At 38.7% G+C, this 19,750-nt stretch overlaps 1 protein-coding gene across 1 annotated transcript; it reads left to right on the top strand.

The window, feature by feature from the left end:
• Window positions 1-8,620: 8,620 nt before the first annotated feature.
• Window positions 8,621-19,504, top strand: Ir76b (Ionotropic receptor 76b). The gene is made up of 6 exons (XM_017620721.1): window positions 8,621-9,067; window positions 13,071-13,410; window positions 15,004-15,197; window positions 15,475-15,776; window positions 18,608-19,331; window positions 19,397-19,504. The coding sequence occupies exons 1-5, from the start codon at window positions 8,621-8,623 to the stop codon at window positions 19,311-19,313; spliced, it is 1,989 nt and encodes a 662-aa protein (XP_017476210.1). The 3' UTR covers window positions 19,314-19,331; window positions 19,397-19,504.
• The last annotated feature ends 246 nt before the right edge of the window (window positions 19,505-19,750 follow it).

Here is a 19,750-nt window from a genome sequence, read left to right as displayed (position 1 = left end):
ATTAACTGTTGCGAGTATTTGTTTAAACGTAATTACATATACAATACAGTATATACATATTTACATATATATATATATAAGTAAAACTTGGAATATGCGGACAGATCGGTTACCGATATTTTTTCCTTCGAATTATATTTCTTATTGAAGAATAAATTACTGATCACTCACTCACTGATATGAGAAATCTTTAGCATTTGGATGACCACTTTGCAGGAATTTGCGATGTTAGCGGCAATTTAACGATACTGGAAGAAGAGGACGGAGGATTTCAAGCAGATAAAAATATTGGCAGAAAGTCTATCAGCCAACAATAAAAACACTAAGGGAACGGTTGCCTCCTGCAGAGATGGAGATGAAAGTCTAGTAACAGACGTTTAGAGTACGCTTAAAATGTATATGGTTTCCCCGTCCCTCTAATCGAAAAAGAGGCGGCGAGAACAAAACATACAAAACGATGAATTACCGGTTGGGATTCTCAAAGCCAGCAGCGCAGAGCCTGTACCAACTGCTAGGTGTAATTTGGTTTGATGGGTTGATATCAGAAGGGGAACCTTGATCTTTGTGCCAATTGCCGNTGGAAGAAGAGGACGGAGGATTTCAAGCAGATAAAAATATTGGCAGAAAGACGTGACTGCTGACCGAAAAGTCTATCAGCCAACAATAAAAACACTAAGGGAACGGTTGCCACCTGCAGAGATGGAGATGGAAGTCTAGTAACAGACGTTTAAAGTACGCTTAAAATGTATATGGTTTCCTCGTCCCGCTAATCGAAAAAGAGGCGGCGAGAACAAAACGTACAAAACGATGAATTACCGGTTGGGATTCTCAAAGCCAGCAGCGCAGAGCCTGTACCAACTGCTAGGCGTAATTTGATTTGATGGGTTGATATCAGAAGGGAAACCTTGATCTTTGTGCCAATTGCCACGTGATTGTATTAACGCCTGAGTGCGAAAGACTGAAGCCCTTCATGAACCAACTGATGGAGCCTTATCAGTGAGTCTTTAGGCCTGGCAAATCCGCCATTGATCAGATTTTCACAGTTTTTCAAATACAAAAAAAGTCATTGGATAAGCAAACCGACCTCTTTGTTGACTCTTAAGCCCCTTTTGATGGCACGGAAATAAGTTGCTTTTACGAAGCCATGTCTAAATTTGTGTTCCCCCAAAACTAATGCGGCTATCTAGAGCAGGCATGCCCAGCGCTAGAGTACTGTTGAGTGCAATTTTTAGTTCCGTCCAAGCTTGAAAGTAGCCTTTCGCGACTTTCGAGTTTTGCCAAGGTTTTAAATAAGGCGACTCCCCGTTGCGTGACTTTTCCAGACTGATGTCGCAGCGATATTAAATGAAATCTCGACCTCTTGGAGTATTCGAGGGAAAGATTTTGAAGAAAATTTNGCCCAGCGCTAGAGTACTGTTGAGTGCAATTTTTAGTTCCGTCCAAGCTTCAAAGTAGCCCTTCGCGACTTTCGAGTTTTGCCAAGGTTTTAAATAAGGCGCCTCCCCGTCGCGTGACTTTTTAAGTCTGATGTCGCAGCGACATTAAATGAAATCTCGACCTCTTGGAGTATTCGAGGGAAAGATTTTGAAGAAAATTGAAGGGCCTTTACGCGTTGGCGATGGCGAGCACTGCAGACGATGCAACGATGAGCTATGAGCTTAACAACGACATGGAAATAGTGCAGCAATTAAGTAAAATACAGCGGCTCCACTGGCTTGGTCATATCGGTCCCATGTCTACACCGACGCTCCCGCTCTGAAGGAATTCAATTGGTGGTAGCAGAGGAAGAGGGAGGCCTCCATTGTTATGGAAAAACTAACTGGAGACTGGACTTGGCTCAGGATTATAGAGCCGAGCTCCTTAGCGGATTTTTAAAACGCTACCGGCGCAGCACTGATACTGGAAATGGGTTATTTATGTATGCAAATGACCAACTCATTCGAAGATTTTATCCTATTTACCAATGGGACTGTCCTATTATCTTATTTACCAATGCAGCTTCCGAATTATAATCCGTCCGATTGTAACCTATGCCTTTATAGTCTGGTGGCCAAAACCGCTGCAAAGAATGCCATTTCACGTCTGAATAAACTCTAAAAAATGGATCTACTTTCCGTAACAGGGCAATGAGAACGTGTCTAATCGCGGCCTTAGAGTCGCTCCTAGGCTAGACCCCCCTTTATAGCCAGGCGGCCATAAAGGCCCTTTCCAATAGGTTGTTCACCTCCAGGTTCATCAACGAGAGCTTTGACACTATTCAACTTTTGTCAGCAAGGAACACGGACACTGCGGGATCGTAGGTAACGAGGCTGCCAACGAAATGGCGGTGGAGGCTCATCCTCCATACTTGTGGAACCGAAACAGTCTTGCGGACTCAGTTAGCTATCCTCGGTGAATTTAGAATTCCGTAAGAACTGGGGAGAGGTAGGGGGCCTTAGATAGGCCAGACTTTTTGATTATCGTTTAGTTAGGACAGATATATATCTTCTGAATAGAGCCGATATCAAGTTGCTTGTCGGCTCTCTGACGGACCATGATCATCTGCGCTCTTACATGCACCGGCTCAGTATTTCCACTGAGACGGATTGCCGTCTTTGCTTTGAAGACGAGGAGACGTCGGAACACATTACCTGTGATTGTCAGGGTTAGGAACCATCACAGAGATACAAATGATTTTCTAGTTCGCGTTACAGTCTTAGCTTAGTGCTAGGGTCTGGTCGCGAGTTTACAAAAATAAAAAAAAAACCCATCCTACTGTTTGAACTCGCACAAAGTTGCTTTTGAAATAATATTTAAACAGAGCGTCAAAATCAACAGTTGACCATGTCGTCTGTGTAGGTACACAGTAAATATATTAACATGAAATGTAAATACGTGCACTGAAATATGTGCAACTACATACATACATATGTACATACTTATGTACGTTCATCACTAATTGCATGGCAAATATGTAGCGATGGAGGAGTGTAGCGTTAAAAGTGTCGATCAATTACTCACCTATACGCTATGCCCAGAGCATTTTAAATATTAATGCAGCTTAAATGGTATTTAAATGCAATTTGGAATGCAATGCAATGCACAATGGCAGGAGGGTAAGGTAAAATCGTAATGGCCAATTTGGTGGAGTAATATTTAAAGTGCAGAAGGCACTGTTGCAGGACAGCGCCAATGTAAAAGTTGGCCAACAATACAACATAGCGAGGGCTATCACTGAAACCATCATAGTCCGCTTCTATGTGAAATCAATGAAAATGCTATTACTGAATCTGAACTACTGCTACGGACTACGATGGATTCAGCGTTAGCCCAGAATAGTAAATCAGTTGGTTATTACATACATATGTATGTACATATTCATTTGCTTCTTCGCGCCATGTTTCCGAAATATTTTTTAATCTCTTCAAATTATGTGAATCCTAATAAAAAATAATCATAATCATCGCAGTTGCTAATGAGGCATCGTTAATAATTATAATTAGCCTAAACACGCACAATTCATTGGTCACTTTGCTGTCAAAATGTCAACAAAATACTTGCCTCGCTTGCGCTCATTAGACATACATATGTATGTACATATCTCCGCGCACATTTTATGTTTTCGCCAACAATTACTGTCTAGTAAAGCGGCTAATAAAAATGTTATATTCTGAATTACAGTTGAATAGGGTCAAACGCTAACTATGTAGGTACATATGTGTGCGTGTGCATGTGCACTTGTACATACAAAAAATATTCAATGTCATTCTGTGCAATTCCAACCTGCGCACACGCTTCACATCAACACAAGGCAGGTGAAAGTTTACCATCTCATCATGAAATGTAATTAAATTGTTTCCAAGTGTCTGCTGTGTCATATAGATAAGTAACTGAAAGTGTGCACACTGCCGCAGAACCCAGGCAACTCCACCAACTCGACAGCTCAGCGACTCAACATTTTTTTGTTTTTGTTTTTCATGGCACGAATCGAAATAGTTTTTCCTTTCTGTTGCTGTCAAAGTCTGCATGTTTAAATATGTTTATTATTTTTGTTACTGTTTGCTTTTGTTGTTATTAATGCATTATTGTTATATGAACGCGCACACATACATACATACATAGCACATAAAGGGCAGCACTCATTATAGAAGCAGTTGGTTGCATTTGGCTCACTCTTTGACCGTTTGTTGACTGCTGTCCGCGTAATTTTGTTTACATTGCGCATACAAACATACATACGTACATACATATATGAGCCATATTTAGTAGTGTGTGTGTGTGTGTGCGTGCGCCAGTGTCTTTGCCTTTGTGGTAACATATTTAGTTTAATTGTATGCATTCCCCTTCCTGTACATTAGGCTGCCTCGGGCTCTAGACAAAGAAAACCCGGTGCTTCTTCCCTAAGCAAATTGTGAAATGTGAAAAATTTCGCTTCAGTGCTCGTGTCTTTCGGTTCAATTCGAGGTAGTTCGTATGCCGAAAAAAAAAGAATTAGTAAATAGCAAACTTATCTCCCCAGAAGTCAGTAGAATGTAAATGTAAAATATTTGCATTAAGTGAGGTTAGGTGGAACGATAGGTGCGCTGAATTGACAGATTTTTCCTTGAACGGCAACAGCGATCAATAAGATTGATGGCAAAAACGCTGCATGCCCAAGAAAAAATTACGCAGGCAGCTGATGGTTACCCCAGAAAGTGCCTCAGAAGTGTTACGATCTAAGGTGTTTAAATCCTAGCGTATTAAAAAGAGTGTAGAGTTGGTGCTAGGTTAGCTAGGCGAAGACCTTGCCACAAGCACATCACCCGCTGGGCCAACTAAAAACCCATCAATTAAGAAATAAGTCTGCAGGCTATAACAGGATATGCCAGGAGAGAAAAGCCCCGTATAGCAGTAACCTCCAATGTTGTTCTGCACTGGTACCCAAACAGGTTAACACATGGAAGTACCTCGAAGCGACCGAGAGAGAGAGAGGTAAATGGTTCGCTGACCAGGGTAAATACTTACTTATCCAATCGGAATAACGCTGCTATGCAGAAAATTGACTGCCTCCATTTTAGCGGCCAGCTCTGATGAAAACACACTGCAGTAATCCGGAAGCCTAAACTTGAGGTTTACGGAGAATTTCCACCCGAAAACGTCACCTAAAATTCTGCTGTTTAACTGCTGTCTTTCCCAGAGGCTTTCTCTCATCAACTTAATCGTTGAAAGGTTGCGTGTAGATCCTCATACCGCCAGTAAATTACCATCTCTTCCCAGTGGCACTTTTACAACAGTATAAAGCAACTGATGGCCTACCCTCACTAGGGCAGCCACCTCGTCGTTGTTGCGGGGGCTTAGATAAATCTTGATTGGGGTAACGCGGCCGCTCTTCTAGTTTCGGCGCTTATCTCTTTCTAGGTTAGGGCTGAGGGCGAACAGCGACCAAGAACTGCTACCTGTAATCCAGATGTTATGCCCATTTGACTGTTTGCAGCGAGGAAAGTATAATCCGGCTGTATTCGAACGGCATTTTTCCGACACCGGGCCGCATCGTGGTGTAACGGCGGCCTCACCGCGGCAAGAGACTGCTGAGCTCGCCTCACCGAGCAGGCGGTCATAAGAACAATATAAAAAAAAAAACAACAACAACATCTGCAGAATCAGCGGCAGCGGGAACAGCAACAGCATCAGCTATAATAATATTATCAGCATCAGCACTAGCAAACTAGCGTCTGGCGTAAGGGTAGCTTCCCAGAGCACTTAGCAGCCGAGGAGGCAGAGCTGTTTATTGAGCACGCTAGATACGACGAGCAACCAGGATCCAATAAGTTGCTCAGCGACAAGACACACGCAAACCCAGCGAAAGAGGTGCTTCTGGGAATACTACAGGTACATAAATTATAACCGTATAATCTACCGAACATACAAAATCGGTCGGATCACCGGTGCAGCAGCTCTGTTTTCAGAAATAGAGATGTAGAGACGTCAGATAGCAGTCACCACACCGGTGATTTCCGCTCCAAGACTCGGCACTGCTTCACGAGTCAGAAGCGTGAGCAGTTACACAGACACCACAGGTCGCCTAGCAGCAACGACTCGGAAGTTTCAGAAGAAGCAGGGTGGCAGAAAGAGAAGAGGAATAATCACCACAGGGCCAGACCTCTTGCATTGACACAGCGCAAAAACGGGTAGCAGTCAGATTACTTCACTTGAGCGCAACCCACCAATAAACGGCAGCAGGATCACTCACCCCCTCCGATTTGATGGACCAGGTAACTGGGTAGATTCACCGGGAAAGGTCAGGCACAGTACGGTGGCACTCAGCAGCCTAGTTTTCTGGAAGCCCTCAAGGGAATAACACTTTATTGACTCGCTAAAATGACAAAAAAAAAAAACGCCGAGACTTTTAATTTTGGATCGTAGATTACGGATCTGGGAAGGGAAAGGACTATTTTTTTCACTTAAATTGCTGGTGCAAACGGCAATTAGTGAGGCATCCTACTATGCATGTATTTGCGTTTGTATGCAATTGTGTATGTATGTATGTGTAGGCTTACAACTCCAGCGCATTTTTAATATTCACTCTTGCCTTTGTTTGCATGTGTGTCTGTTGTGTGCGCACATGATTATTATAATTTTTATTTGTCTTTGTATTGACTGGCATTAAATTTGTGTTGGTCACCGAGTGGAATATAATTTTTTGTGAAAACACAGTAAAACTTTATTTTAGATTTCATCCACAGATCCATAGAACAGTTAATGTCGAACGATGGTGAGAAACGGTTGAAAAGGCGGGAAAGAGTTGAACGAGTGAAAAAAAAAAAAAATTTCAAGTGAATTCAAAAATAAGAAACTAACTAAAAACTAAAAATAATAATAAAAAAAAAAATTGCATGCAAATTTAAATAAAACGCGTGAAATAATCGTTTAACAAATAACTTTAAAATACAAATACTTAAAAAATATACTATTTGCGAGGTAAAAAAAATAATATACTAATCGTGTATTAATCGATAACTTAACGCAAGAGATAAATGATTTTAAAATTATTTATTTTCGTTAAAAGGTACTGAAAAAAATAATGTTATAGAATAATAAAATAGCAATGCAAAATATTTATACAATCCATTTTTTTTGGCTCGTTCTCTTTCTCGAAAGAGATCGTTTTTTTTTTTTTGAAAATGCAAAAGTTATAATGTGCTTATTGCGCGAATATGTACATGAAGTCGTTGACAATTAAAATTAATTTTAATTTTATGGTCACTTGCAGGCAGCGATCGATAAGATGACGAAATTATTGTAACAAACATTTTCTGTTAAATATTGAATAATTCGTTGGCGAACGTGTCAAAGCGACGGCAATATAGAATTGTGCAATAGCTTGACTCGGAGGTATTTCAGCGAGACTTAGATACATATGCATATTATTGAAACTGAAAAGTGGGTTAAACTGACCGGAAGTCATTTTTTTTTTGAAATGGGACATATACGATTTTACTACAAACTCGGAATCTGTGGATAAAAATACCTAACATTTGTTTGAAACTTTTTCCTTGGAAGTGCCTTTTTCAACTTCGTCCTGGTTTTCTAAAATGAACGAAAGTGTTTTAATGGATAACGAAAAAGTATGAAGTACTCACAATGTCGGGGATGCTCCATCTTTTGGCTACATTACCGACTTCCGGTTTCGGCCGGAAGTGAGTTAAACTGACCGAAGTAGTTAATCATACACGGATTCATTATGGACACTTGACATTGAGAGAAACTTCCAATTTTTACAGAGTTTGTATTAATAAGCTTGTATTTATAAAAATATAAAATCCTCGCTTAAACAGGCACATACATATGTAAATTCAAAAGCAAATAATTTAAACTTTTTCCCCATTTTTTGTTTTTGAATTTATAAAAAATAACATTAAGTCATACGCCCTGGTGAGCCCGGCTTTTAGAAACTGTGTTTGTAAGTGACTTTTGATATTCATTGAAGTTTTTGTGCCCGAAGGATCAGTGCATACATAGGTATGCACATACATATATTTTCATGTGAATTTTTATATAACTAAAAAAAAAAACAACCAAAACATACATTAAAGTTTATGAATAAACAGCCTTAGTTCCTTGTTGACGGTGTTCTAGAAATAAAAAAATATTTGCGGTATTCACGACGGTGTCGTAAGTGTCGTATTGTTGTATGTCGTAAAATTTAAACGTCTAAAAAAAATAAATAAAAAAATAGTTGGTTGTGGTGGTTTCAAGTTCTCTAAACATTTATTTAAGCTTTTAAAGTTTACGACATACAACAATACGACACTTACGACACCGTTATGAATCTCTCAATTGTAATAAATTTGAAAGCAGCTTTGCAGTACAAGTGATTCTAAAAGCATTTGGTTTTTGTGCATAAAAAAATAAAAATTGTTTAAATTCCTCTAAAATTTCAACGTTCATTTACATTTAATCGAAAGACAATTGCATGTCCTTTGCCAGCTAGATTTCGTCGTTATGTGTAAATTTAAGTTTTTAACGTGGCGCATCAAAAAGTGTTTACTACATTTTATCACCACCGAACGACATATACATACATACAATATAAAGAAATAAAACCAAAATCAGTTCGACACGAAATTCACAATAAACTAAAGCGGAGTCCTGTGCTCGTGCAATGACCGGCTTTGAATTAATACTCTCCGCAGCGCTTTGCCTCTCTTGCACACCACTTAACAGTACACGCCTGCCCGCAAATCTTATACAGCTGGATGATAATGGTGAGGTAGTCACTTTACCGCCCGATTTGGTAACCAACGAACCAACGTTGGTAGATGCGCCCGTTGAAACGGTTGAAACTCTTATTGCCAAGCAAGAAAAATTGGATAATTTGAAATCGTGGCTTAAGGGTAGGAAACTTGTGATTGCCACGCTGGAAGATTATCCACTCAGCTATACGGTGATTGAGAATGATACGCGCGTGGGCAAGGGTGTGGCGTTTGAACTGATCGACTTCTTGCAGGATCAATTACAATTCACTTATGAAGTAGTCGTGCCAGAAGATAATATCATTGGCTCAAGAGAGGATTATGAGAAAAGCCTGATTAAAATGCTGAATAACTCGGTGAGTATAAAATAAACAGTTAATGTTATTGTAATTTTTTTTTTTTTTGTTTTTTATTAAAATTTAAGTCGTTTGGTTGCAATAGTTTGATAAAGCGCGCTTTAGTGGAATTCTATAAATCAAGTCGAATAATAGGGCCAAAAATAATCAATGCCTTTAAAGGAACTAAGTGTCTCTAAAATAATCGATTTCGTAATTTGGCGGTTTTTAGTGATAAAAATGTATAGAGATTTCCTGAATACATCTACTGGGTTCAGGTTTTTTTATAGTTCACCTTGCATTTCAAGAAGTTAGGCGCCTATAAATACGTATGTAGAGTCCACATCTGATTTGTATGGCACTATTCGAATAACTTGCAGAAAACAGCTCTTGGAATAACAGACTTAGTCCTTTGAGATGGAAAAACTCACCGAAATTAATACTATAATTACTAGGGCGCCAAAAAACAAATAAATATGCAACATAAGGCTTGGTTAGGTTAGGTGCTTCAGAAGGTGGGTCAAAAGACAAGTTGCTGACTGTGCAACATACTTAAGGCTGGAAGCGAGGTTTTTATTCTTGTCAAAAGTGGGCACAAGTAGTCACGCATACCCTAAGGATTATAAGCCCATTAGTCTAATACCGTTGCTTCAAAAGACCTCGAAAAAGTTAATAGACCTATACACCAAACGTGCGTGCATGCTCTCAAAAGCAAAACATGCTAACATGAAGAGAAAGTCGATAAATACCGCCTTACACAATGTTGTTAGACGAACAGAGGAGACTCTAGAGGGGCCTTTAACAATGTCTGAAAATAAGTCATTTTAGACAGAATCACCCCGTCATTTCGAAGAGGCTAACCACTATATTCAACTGCAGAAGAGTTTCACCGCTGCTATGGGTACTGGCGGTCAAGAGAATGCCACCGATCGAGGAAAGCGGAACATTAAGAACATTATATCTCCTGGTGAACAGTAGTTTGGTCCGCTTGCAGTTAGCAGACCAATTTGTGAGTTAATTTAAATACCACAGCATACGAGTATCTAGAAACTGACGATGAATGTCACATTGTCAGCGCGTTGGACAGAGGTACTACTACACTCCAATGCGTAATTTCCTTCACAAACCATGCAGGAGAAAAGCCTAACTCAGTTGTTCTCGACTCCGCGATTAGTCAGAAGTTTTACTATCGCCACGGGTGGCACATTATTAAATGCTTCGGTATCGAAGAAGCCACCAACTAGGATGTCTCTGTTCTCAATCGATGTGTGTATTCGATGCTGGCGTGGTTATTCGATGCCTGATCAAGTGTTCGTCTATTACCTAAAGGATTTCGATCAAAGTGAACTTTAATCTCATCGACTCAAAAACCTTACCCAGGGTTAGAAAACTTGCCCACACTATTAAATGAGAGCCTCTCAACATTTTGTCAACATGCCATACCTCTGACAATAAAAAAGCAAAGGCGGCACTTTGTCTCTGTGCACAAACGAATCCAAACCATATTAGAAATAAATCGGTTATAGCCGGTTAAATACCGATAGAGAGCAACCTGATGTCAGTCCTGTTTCGGATAATACATTTCTTTTAAGCAAAAAATAACCAAAAGAATGGCCTACCTAAGGCCCTCTTTCGCTCCCCAGTACTTTCTGCTATCAGAGTTTACCCAGTAATTCTGGCCCCATGCGGGCAGATGCAGAAACCGCCAAAAAGACATAAGCGAAATTTTTTTTCGAAATTTTCTTTTTAAAGCAGAAATGTTCCTATAGAATCTAGATGCATTTTTGCACAAAAAAAAAAAATGTTGGAAAAAATATATATTTTTGGCCTTAAGTATCTAATGTCGATTTAAAATACATGAGTGTAAATTTTTTTAATTTTTAACAAAAATATTGTTCACACTGCAACAAAATACATAAAATTCAAATTTTCAAACTTTGTAAAAGTTAAAAAATCGTAAATTTTTCGTCAAACTTTCTTACCAAGGCGAATTTATACAAGGTGGTGTTACTAGCTCAGCTGATTTTGTGTATGTGTTTCGCCGCACGGCTTCTGATATCAAATTGAAAAATTTTGTATGAGTTTCTACACACACTCTTACAGATTTTGACAGTTTATGCAGCCAAAGCAAAAACAAAATACATGCACATTTTTGATTTTGTACTCCTGCTATCATCTTATATTAATTCGCTTTGTTTCATACCTTTTATTCAGAATTTTACAAATTTTCTTGGGCTTGCAGTTTTATAGTCCATTTAGTGCCGTTTTATTGTTTTATTTAGAGTATACAGCATTTTGTATGTAATTATGGATATAATTCACTATAACTCAAAGAAAAGTCTCTTCGTCTTCTTCGTTCAAAACAGCACGCCAGTCGTTTCTCTTCTGTGCCAACGGACGCCAATGGGAGATGGAATGTGAAACCAAGTCTTTCTCCAAGCTGAAATTTAATTCGCTGCACTCGGTCTATATCGTTGTAAAACTCATACAGCTCATCGTTAAAGCGTCTGCGGTATTCGCCATAGCCAACGCGCAAAGGCCCGTAAATATTACGCAGAATCTTTCTCTCGAAAACTTCAAGAGCCGACTCATCAGATGTTGTTATTGTCCATGCTTCTGAGCCATATACCAGCACAGGCATGATGAGTGACTTATAGAGTGTTGTTTTCGTACGTCGAGATGATCCTAGTTTTTTTTTGTTTTTTAATAGGTGGTCCCCAATAGCCCCTGCATCTACATTAAGCTACCTCAATAAACAAGTTTTACAGAGATATTAAAATATTTTTTTCCATTATTATCGTAAACTAAATGATAGCGAATTTGTATGCATATTTCCCTCCAACAGCGGGGGTTTAAAAAGTTAGTGACTTTCAGTTTTATGGATTTTGTTAAAGAGTTTAATATATTTTTCTTAAAAATTTATAAAACTTTAATAAACCAAAATATTTTCATTGGCACTCACTGTAGTTAGTAGCTAATCGAGGGCTTATATTCAATACACTTTTCACAAAAATGAGATTCTGATATAAAAATCCACCTAAGCCTTAACTGTCATTGGTGATTGTAATGCTGATCTTGTATAACGCTTGACAGTAGAATTTACTATTAAATTGCAAAGTCAGAATTATGCTGGTTTTCAATAATTCGGTCTCACCTCAAGTCACTAAATTTGAGACTAGCAATTAGTAACTATTTTTGTATCTTGAGATGATTTGGGTATTCAGTAGGAGAGAGTCACTAAAAGTTCACCAATAATGTGTGGTGGAAACAAACACCGACAGTCAACTGATAGCCTTTATGTACGCCTTTTGCTCGCACTGCTCTAACAGTCGCAATGGCCGAATGGTCAAAGCATTACACTGCCGCTCGAGTGATCCGGGTTCGAGTCCTCCTCGGGCGCAGAGGATTTTTTATTTAGTTTTTTTTCTCTTATTTTTATTTGGTTTGTTTTACTTTTTTTTTATATAATCATTTGATTTTAAAGTTTCAAAAACATTTTCCAATAAAATTTTATGATATTAAAGAATTACAATATTTCTTTGCTTCATTTTTGCGTTTTGTTTTAAATAAAACGGAAAGCAATTATCTTTTCCTGCATATTTTTCTTTTTGTGATCAGCTCAGAGCCAGCTGACAAATTAGTGACTTTTGTTTGAGACTAGAGACGTGACACAGCTTACTGAATATCAAATAGTCTCAAAATCCATGTTCACCATTAAAAGTCACTACTAGTGACTAGAGACTGCTTACTGCATCCTAGGGTTAACATTAGTTATGATAGGTGAGTCCCAGATGGGTTCTAATATCACAAAGTAGTTTCTGTAGAAATTCCTCTATTGAATAAAAGCCCTCGAAATATTTCTTCTAAACATAGAATAATATTGTATAAGAAGGTAATTACTATTAATAATCATTTTGAAACAATCATATTACCGCTTGAAACCATAGTCGAACATATGTATGTATGTACATACTTGATTTATTGCATGCCGTTTCAACCTACCATATTTTGATTTTCCTCCCAGGAAGCTGACCTAGCTGCTGCTTTTATACCCACGCTCAGCGAGCAGCATAGTTTCGTTTTCTACTCGTCAACAACTTTGGATGAAGGCGAATGGATTATGGTTATGCAGCGGCCACGTGAATCGGCTACTGGTTCCGGTCTAATGGCACCTTTCGACTTTTGGGTGTGGATTTTGATTTTCCTATCCTTGCTGGCGGTTGGTCCTATTATTTATATGCTGATAATATTACGCAATCGTTTGACTGGCGATGCGGAGCAGAAACCTTATTCGTTAGGTCACTGTGCGTGGTTCGTCTATGGCGCGCTGATGAAGCAGGGCAGCACTTTGTCGCCAATCGCAGGTAAGAAGTGGATTATAAATATAAATATTATACCAGATGTATACTATATAAATACTACATACATACGTGATCTGCGCACTGACATTAATGAGGATAAATTACAGTCCAATTGATTGGTTAAAGTTCCAGTTCTATATGTTTTCCAACTCTTATTTAAAAAGGACCACTTTCGGACCCCCTGATAGCCTTTATACACTGCACTATCTCTTTCTCTCTCGCCGAGAACTACAATAGCTGGATACTTAGCAAAAGTGTAAGCGGCAAAATAATATTATTATTAATTTTCAGGACCGTTTTGGAAAGCGGATCAACGAAATGTACTGAAATTAATGGTAGTTATGTGAAAAAATGGAGCTTAAAAATAACAATTAAAAACATGTTTGGACAACTTCCTGAACTTTTGTTAGTCCACTCGTAATAAAGTTACTCGTACGTTCCGAAAGACGCAATAAATATTTTCTTTCAAACCCAGAGGACCGTTTTTACAGCAACGAGTTAACTCTCATCCGGCAGTCAACTCTAGGCTGTCAGTACAAAAATTGAAAGTTATCTGCCTTTCTTTTCCACTTAAATATCAAACTTTCGACAGAAGTTGTCATCTTATAGCATAGACGGACGGTAACCCTAAACTGGATCTGATCGAAATTGTGTCCTGATAGACGGAAGTATTGCGGGACAAAAACAAAAAAAATTTCAAAACATAGGAAACAATCAATATATTCACAAAACTATGGGCCAAATATAGTAAAACTGCGGCTTCAAATCGGACAATAACCACAGAAACATGAAAACTGCGATAAATCAGTGACTAATGAAGCTAATTCACTTAAAATCGATGATTGCAATAACCACTTAGCAGAAATGTGTATCTCGGTAAACGATTTATCAATTTCTACCAAACTCGGTGCATTTAATGACCTTGGTACAAAAAAGCATTTCGTTGAAAATTATTCAAATCGTACCAAAATTACACCCGCTTCCCATAAAAAGGTAAATTTCAGAAATACGAAAAGTCCGATATTTCAATAATTGAGGACGTTAATTTACTCCAGGTAAATAGTTACAACAATCTCTTAGCCATAAATAAGACTACTATAGACTTTTAGGAATTGGGCGTGGCACCGGCCTCTTTATGACTACAAAGGTATATCGCGGTAACCACTTTATCGATTTTTACCAAGCTTGGTTCAATTATATCATTACTAGTCTAATTCAGCATATTGTCGAAAACGTTTGAAATTTTGAAAAAAACACCCCAGCTTATCATGCAAAGGTAGTTTAGAGAAAGTTGAAACGACGATATTTGATACCTGCGCCGAGTATATAAAGTTTGGTTTCGCCCGAACTTATACTTCTTTACTTGCTTTATTTTTATTTTTATTTTTTCGCATGACCTTTCAGGCATTTATCACCCAAAATGCTCATATTTACTAAGGCAGACAGCCATAATAATACATATACAAATACGTATATGTAACAGCAAAACACATGAGCTAATTATTTTTATATTTGTCAAATAAAAATAAACTTACATAACTATGCCTGCATGTGTGTACTAAAGTCCATGGTTCTATATATGTCTATTTTATATAGATTCGACACGTTTACTCTTTGCCACCTGGTGGATATTCATTACGATATTAACTTCATTCTATACAGCCAATTTAACTGCTTTTCTCACGCTATCGAGATTTACTTTGCCCTATAACACTGTTAACGACATACTTTACAAGAATAAGCACTTTGTTTCGGCACGCGGCGGTGGTGTTGAATACGCTATAAGAAATGTAAGTATGTACATATGTACATATGTATGTGTGTATTCATGCAACTACATATTCATATTTTATAATCAGGTAAATGTTAATATTTACATACTTTGCCAAGGGAATACATATATGTATGTATGGGTATACATTTATATTTCTATTAGGATATATATTGCCCATACGCCCTGACGTAGTTATTTATTAAAAGTCCATATTTTAACTACTTCGCTACTTTGCTTTCCGACAAATAACTGTTATTCAATTTTTTTATGTAACTGATTATTAACCTTTTTAGACCAATGAGAGCCTCTCCATGCTGTATAATATGATACGCAACAATCATGCCGTATTTTCGCGCAGTTCGAATGATACTTTCAATTTGCAGAATTTTGTTGAAAAGGATGGCTACGTATTTGTACGCGATAGACCGGCTATTAATCATCTGCTCTATGCTGATTATCGTTATCGTAAGACCATAAGCATGAATGATGAGAAGCTGCATTGTCCCTTCGCCATGGCCAAGGAACCGTTTTTGAAGAAAAATCGCTCATTCGCCTATCCGATAGGTTCGAATTTGAGTGAACTCTTTGATCCAAAGTAAGTTTTATTATTGATTGCTTTTATTTTTTTTTTATGGTAATCATATTTAGTTATTACAATAGACTAGCGTAAATATTTGTAAACTTGTGATAAATTCTTAATTACTATCACTTTTGATTCTGTAGCATCTAAAGAAGCGTCGATTTTCCATTCACTGATATCTGTTCTCAACTAAATTTTACATAACGAATGTGTTTAGATTATGGACATTATTTTAGAACTTAAAGAGCAATCGGGAACCATCGAATACTGGGCGTTTCCGAAGTCCGTTACCCGGGTACATCGTGTGTTTGCCCGGACACTCTCTTACTCCACCAGTCGTGGCAAAAATTGTGGATAAAAAATTATCAAAAAAGGCCAACAGAAGCAGCAACCCTTGCTTCAGCTGAAGCTGTGGCATCACTTAGTGTCCTTCGGCAGCAAACTCAGTGTAAAGACACCACACAAACTGTGAACATATATTGTAAGCGCTGCAACANCTGCATTGTCCCTTCGCCATGGCCAAGGAACCGTTTTTGAAGAAAAATCGTTCATTCGCCTATCCGATAGGTTCGAATTTGAGTGAACTCTTTGATCCAAAGTAAGTTTAATTAATGATTGCTTTCATTTTTTTTATGGTAATCATATTTAGTTATTACAATAGACTAGCGTAAATATTATTATACTTGTGATAAATTCTTAATTACTATCACTTTTGATCCTGTAGCATCTAAAGAAGCGTCGATTTTCCATTCACTGATATCTATTCTCAACTAAATTTTACATAACGAATGTGTTTAGATTATCGATGTTATTTTAGAACTTAAAGGCCAGTCGGGAACCATCGGATACTGGGCGTTTCCGAAGTCCGTTACCCGGCTACAGCGTGTGTTTGCCGGACACTCTCTTACTCCACCAGTCGTGGCAAAAATTATGGATAAAAAAAAAAAAAAATTATCAAAAAAGGCCAACAGAAGCAGCAACCCTTGCTTCAGCTAAAGCTGTGGCATCACTTAGTGTCCTTCGGCAGCAAACTCAGTGTAAAGACACCACACAAACTGTGAACATATATTGTAAGCGCTTCAACCGGTTGGTGTCTGGAGCAGCACCTCCGTATTCGAAGGAGCCGAGCTAAACAGATCAACTGGATNAAAAAATTATCAAAAAAGGCCAACAGAAGCAGCAACCCTTGCTTCAGCTGAAGCTGTGGCATCACTTAGTGTCCTTCGGCAGCAAACTCAGTGTAAAGACACCACACAAACTGTGAACATATATTGTAAGCGCTGCAACAGTTGGTGTCTGGAGCAGCACCTCCGTATTCGAAGGAGCCGAGCTAAACAGATCAACTGGATATAGTGTTTCTACTACTAACGAGCTAACATATCGAGTCTTATGACAACTGGTACCGATAGCAACCCTCCCAATCTATAGACCGAAGTTTACCAAGAATGCGCAAAAATACGCAAAAAAAAATTTCTTTTAGCACTGCGCTCGAAATTTTGTTGGGACCTTGACTCAGAAGATGTCTTTCTCACTATTTNCTACTAACGAGCTAACATATCGAGTCTTATGACAACTGGTACCGATAGCAACCCTCCCAATCTATAGACCGAAGTTTACCAAGAATGCGCAAAAATATGCAAAAAGAAATTCTTTTAGCACTGCGCTCGAAATTTTGTTGGGACCTTGACTCAGAAGATGTCTTTCTAACTATTCCCTTCATCTCAACTTCCTGGAAAAGCCAGAACGAGGGAACACTGAAAACAGTCTTGAAATATTAGTACATCTAAAGGAAGCTCACACTATCACTTACAGACCCCTATCACATAGCGAGGACGCAGTCCAGCCGATGAAATCGTCGCAGAAGATAAAGAAGCTTGGAATATAAATATTTGGGTCCAGACGGAATCACACCAGCCATGCTCCAACGAACGATGACCTCAAGATATCCCTGGATAATGACTACTTACAGGACCGACAGTCTCCTCCTTAGTTACAAAGCCATTGATAAAGCCGAGAAAATAGCAAAAGATTCTCGATCTATCAATCTCTACTCGTTTTTTTTTAAGGTCATGGAGAGATCTAGTCTACATACATATTCATTGACATTCACAGCCGATTTTATTTAAATGAACACTGTCGCCTTGTCTCAGAAACTCTCTTTGTGACAGTTCAAAAGATGCCCACATAACGGCAGCGTATTCCATACTGAGATATATGTATGTATGAAATTGACCTGGCGGGGAAGCTGGTACGCATGATCGTCCGTCTCCATCTAATATGGTCTTCGTTGTGAACAGTCAAGTTGCTATTACGGCCCTCGGGTCAGTAACGCCTAATTCGATATGCGTTCAGGAATGCTGAAGATCTCTACAATCTCTTCAATTGCATATAGTCTATAAACTCAATTTGAAAGCCTTCTAGGAATATCAACTAACCTAACTCACACATTTATATTAAGCACTTTTTATATGCCTTTTTGATGTTGGAGACTTGTAAATATGCTTGGGTTAAATGCTCCACACAAGAGCCTTCGTATTTTCCAAATATCTAAAATAACTTTTCACATGTTACGCGAATGCCCCGCACTTTGTAGAAGAAAACGAAAGTTTATCGGTTGAGGATTCTTTGAAGACCTAGCCGACATAGGGTTTCTGGGTTTCGCGAAATCCACACGATGGCTTGAGTAGGAGGGTTTGTGTACTAGGGGGGTCGCTGGTAGCCACTTCAACCCAACCTAACCTAACCTATTAAGCATCCGTCTCTATAAATTCTTACAAAGTTTAGAAGTTTAATAGTGCTCTATTTTCGTATATGTGCGTTAACGTTAATGTTGCTTTACCTTTCAGACTCCTCAACCTCGTTGAATCGGGCATCATCAAGTACCTGTCGACAAAGAATCTACCCAATGCTGAAATTTGTCCACAAAATCTCGCTGGCACCGAGCGGCAGCTACGCAACACCGATCTCATGATGACCTACCACATTATGTTTGCCGGCTTTGCCACCGCTATGGTTGTATTCTTCACCGAAATTCTTTTCCGCTACCTGAATAGCCGTCGTGAGGCAAGCAAATGGGCGCGTCACGGCATTGGACGCACAACAAATGGATTATCAGTGCATGCGCCACGTTGGTTGCGTCCAATAGAAACGGATAGTGATAAACAGCGTTTGACTGCCTCACCCACGGAATCTAATATTACACCACCACCGCCATATCAGAGCATCTTCAGCAGCAAACGCCACCAAAATCAACAGCACAATGAAGCGACTCACCTGAGTAAGGATACTAACTTTAATCGCTGGCGGCGTCCTGGACAATTCGGTGGTGGTGGTGGTATTGGTGGAAATTTTGGTGCGCTGGCTGGTGGTGGTGGTGGTGCCGGTGTGCTGCTAGGCAATGGTCAGATGCCAGGTGGCGGTGGCACAGGTGGTGTGCGGCGCTTAATTAACGGTCGTGATTATATGGTATTTCGTAATCCGAATGGCCAAAGCCAATTGGTGCCGATGCGTGCTCCGTCAGCGGCGCTCTTTCAGTACACTTACACGGAGTAGTTGCGATATTTAGTGAAGGTAGTGTATATGTATGCATAATAATTTGACTACAAATGAACCTAAATTGGTATTAATATTTGTAGTTCAGTTGCAGACACGAAGATCCGGAGTTTTAAGGGACTAACGCTGAAATGTTCGGTATGATCAGCTGCATCGAAACCGTTGATAGACTCATAAACTGTTTGAGTAGAAAATGCTACCTGATTAGTGCTTTAACATACAAATACTTAATTGCAATAGATGCATAGAAAATAAATATTTATATTTTCGTAGTTGTTGTTCTAAAGTGTCACATGTTTTTCTGGTTTTCTTTCGAAAAATCTGTAAAAGCATCGAATGCACGTTGCGATATTATGGAAGTAATAAATATAAAAAGAGAACAATTTCTTAGCTGCACACAACAATTTAACAAATATTTAATTAATTTAAAAGTAATG

This window comes from Rhagoletis zephyria, unplaced genomic scaffold, assembly GCF_001687245.7.
Source record: "Rhagoletis zephyria isolate East Lansing unplaced genomic scaffold, Rhagoletis_zephyria_1.1 Rzeph_scaffold_02237, whole genome shotgun sequence".
NCBI lineage: Eukaryota > Metazoa > Arthropoda > Insecta > Diptera > Tephritidae > Rhagoletis > Rhagoletis zephyria.
Note: the sequence above shows the minus strand (reverse complement) of the source record. Positions and strands in the feature narration are given on the sequence as shown.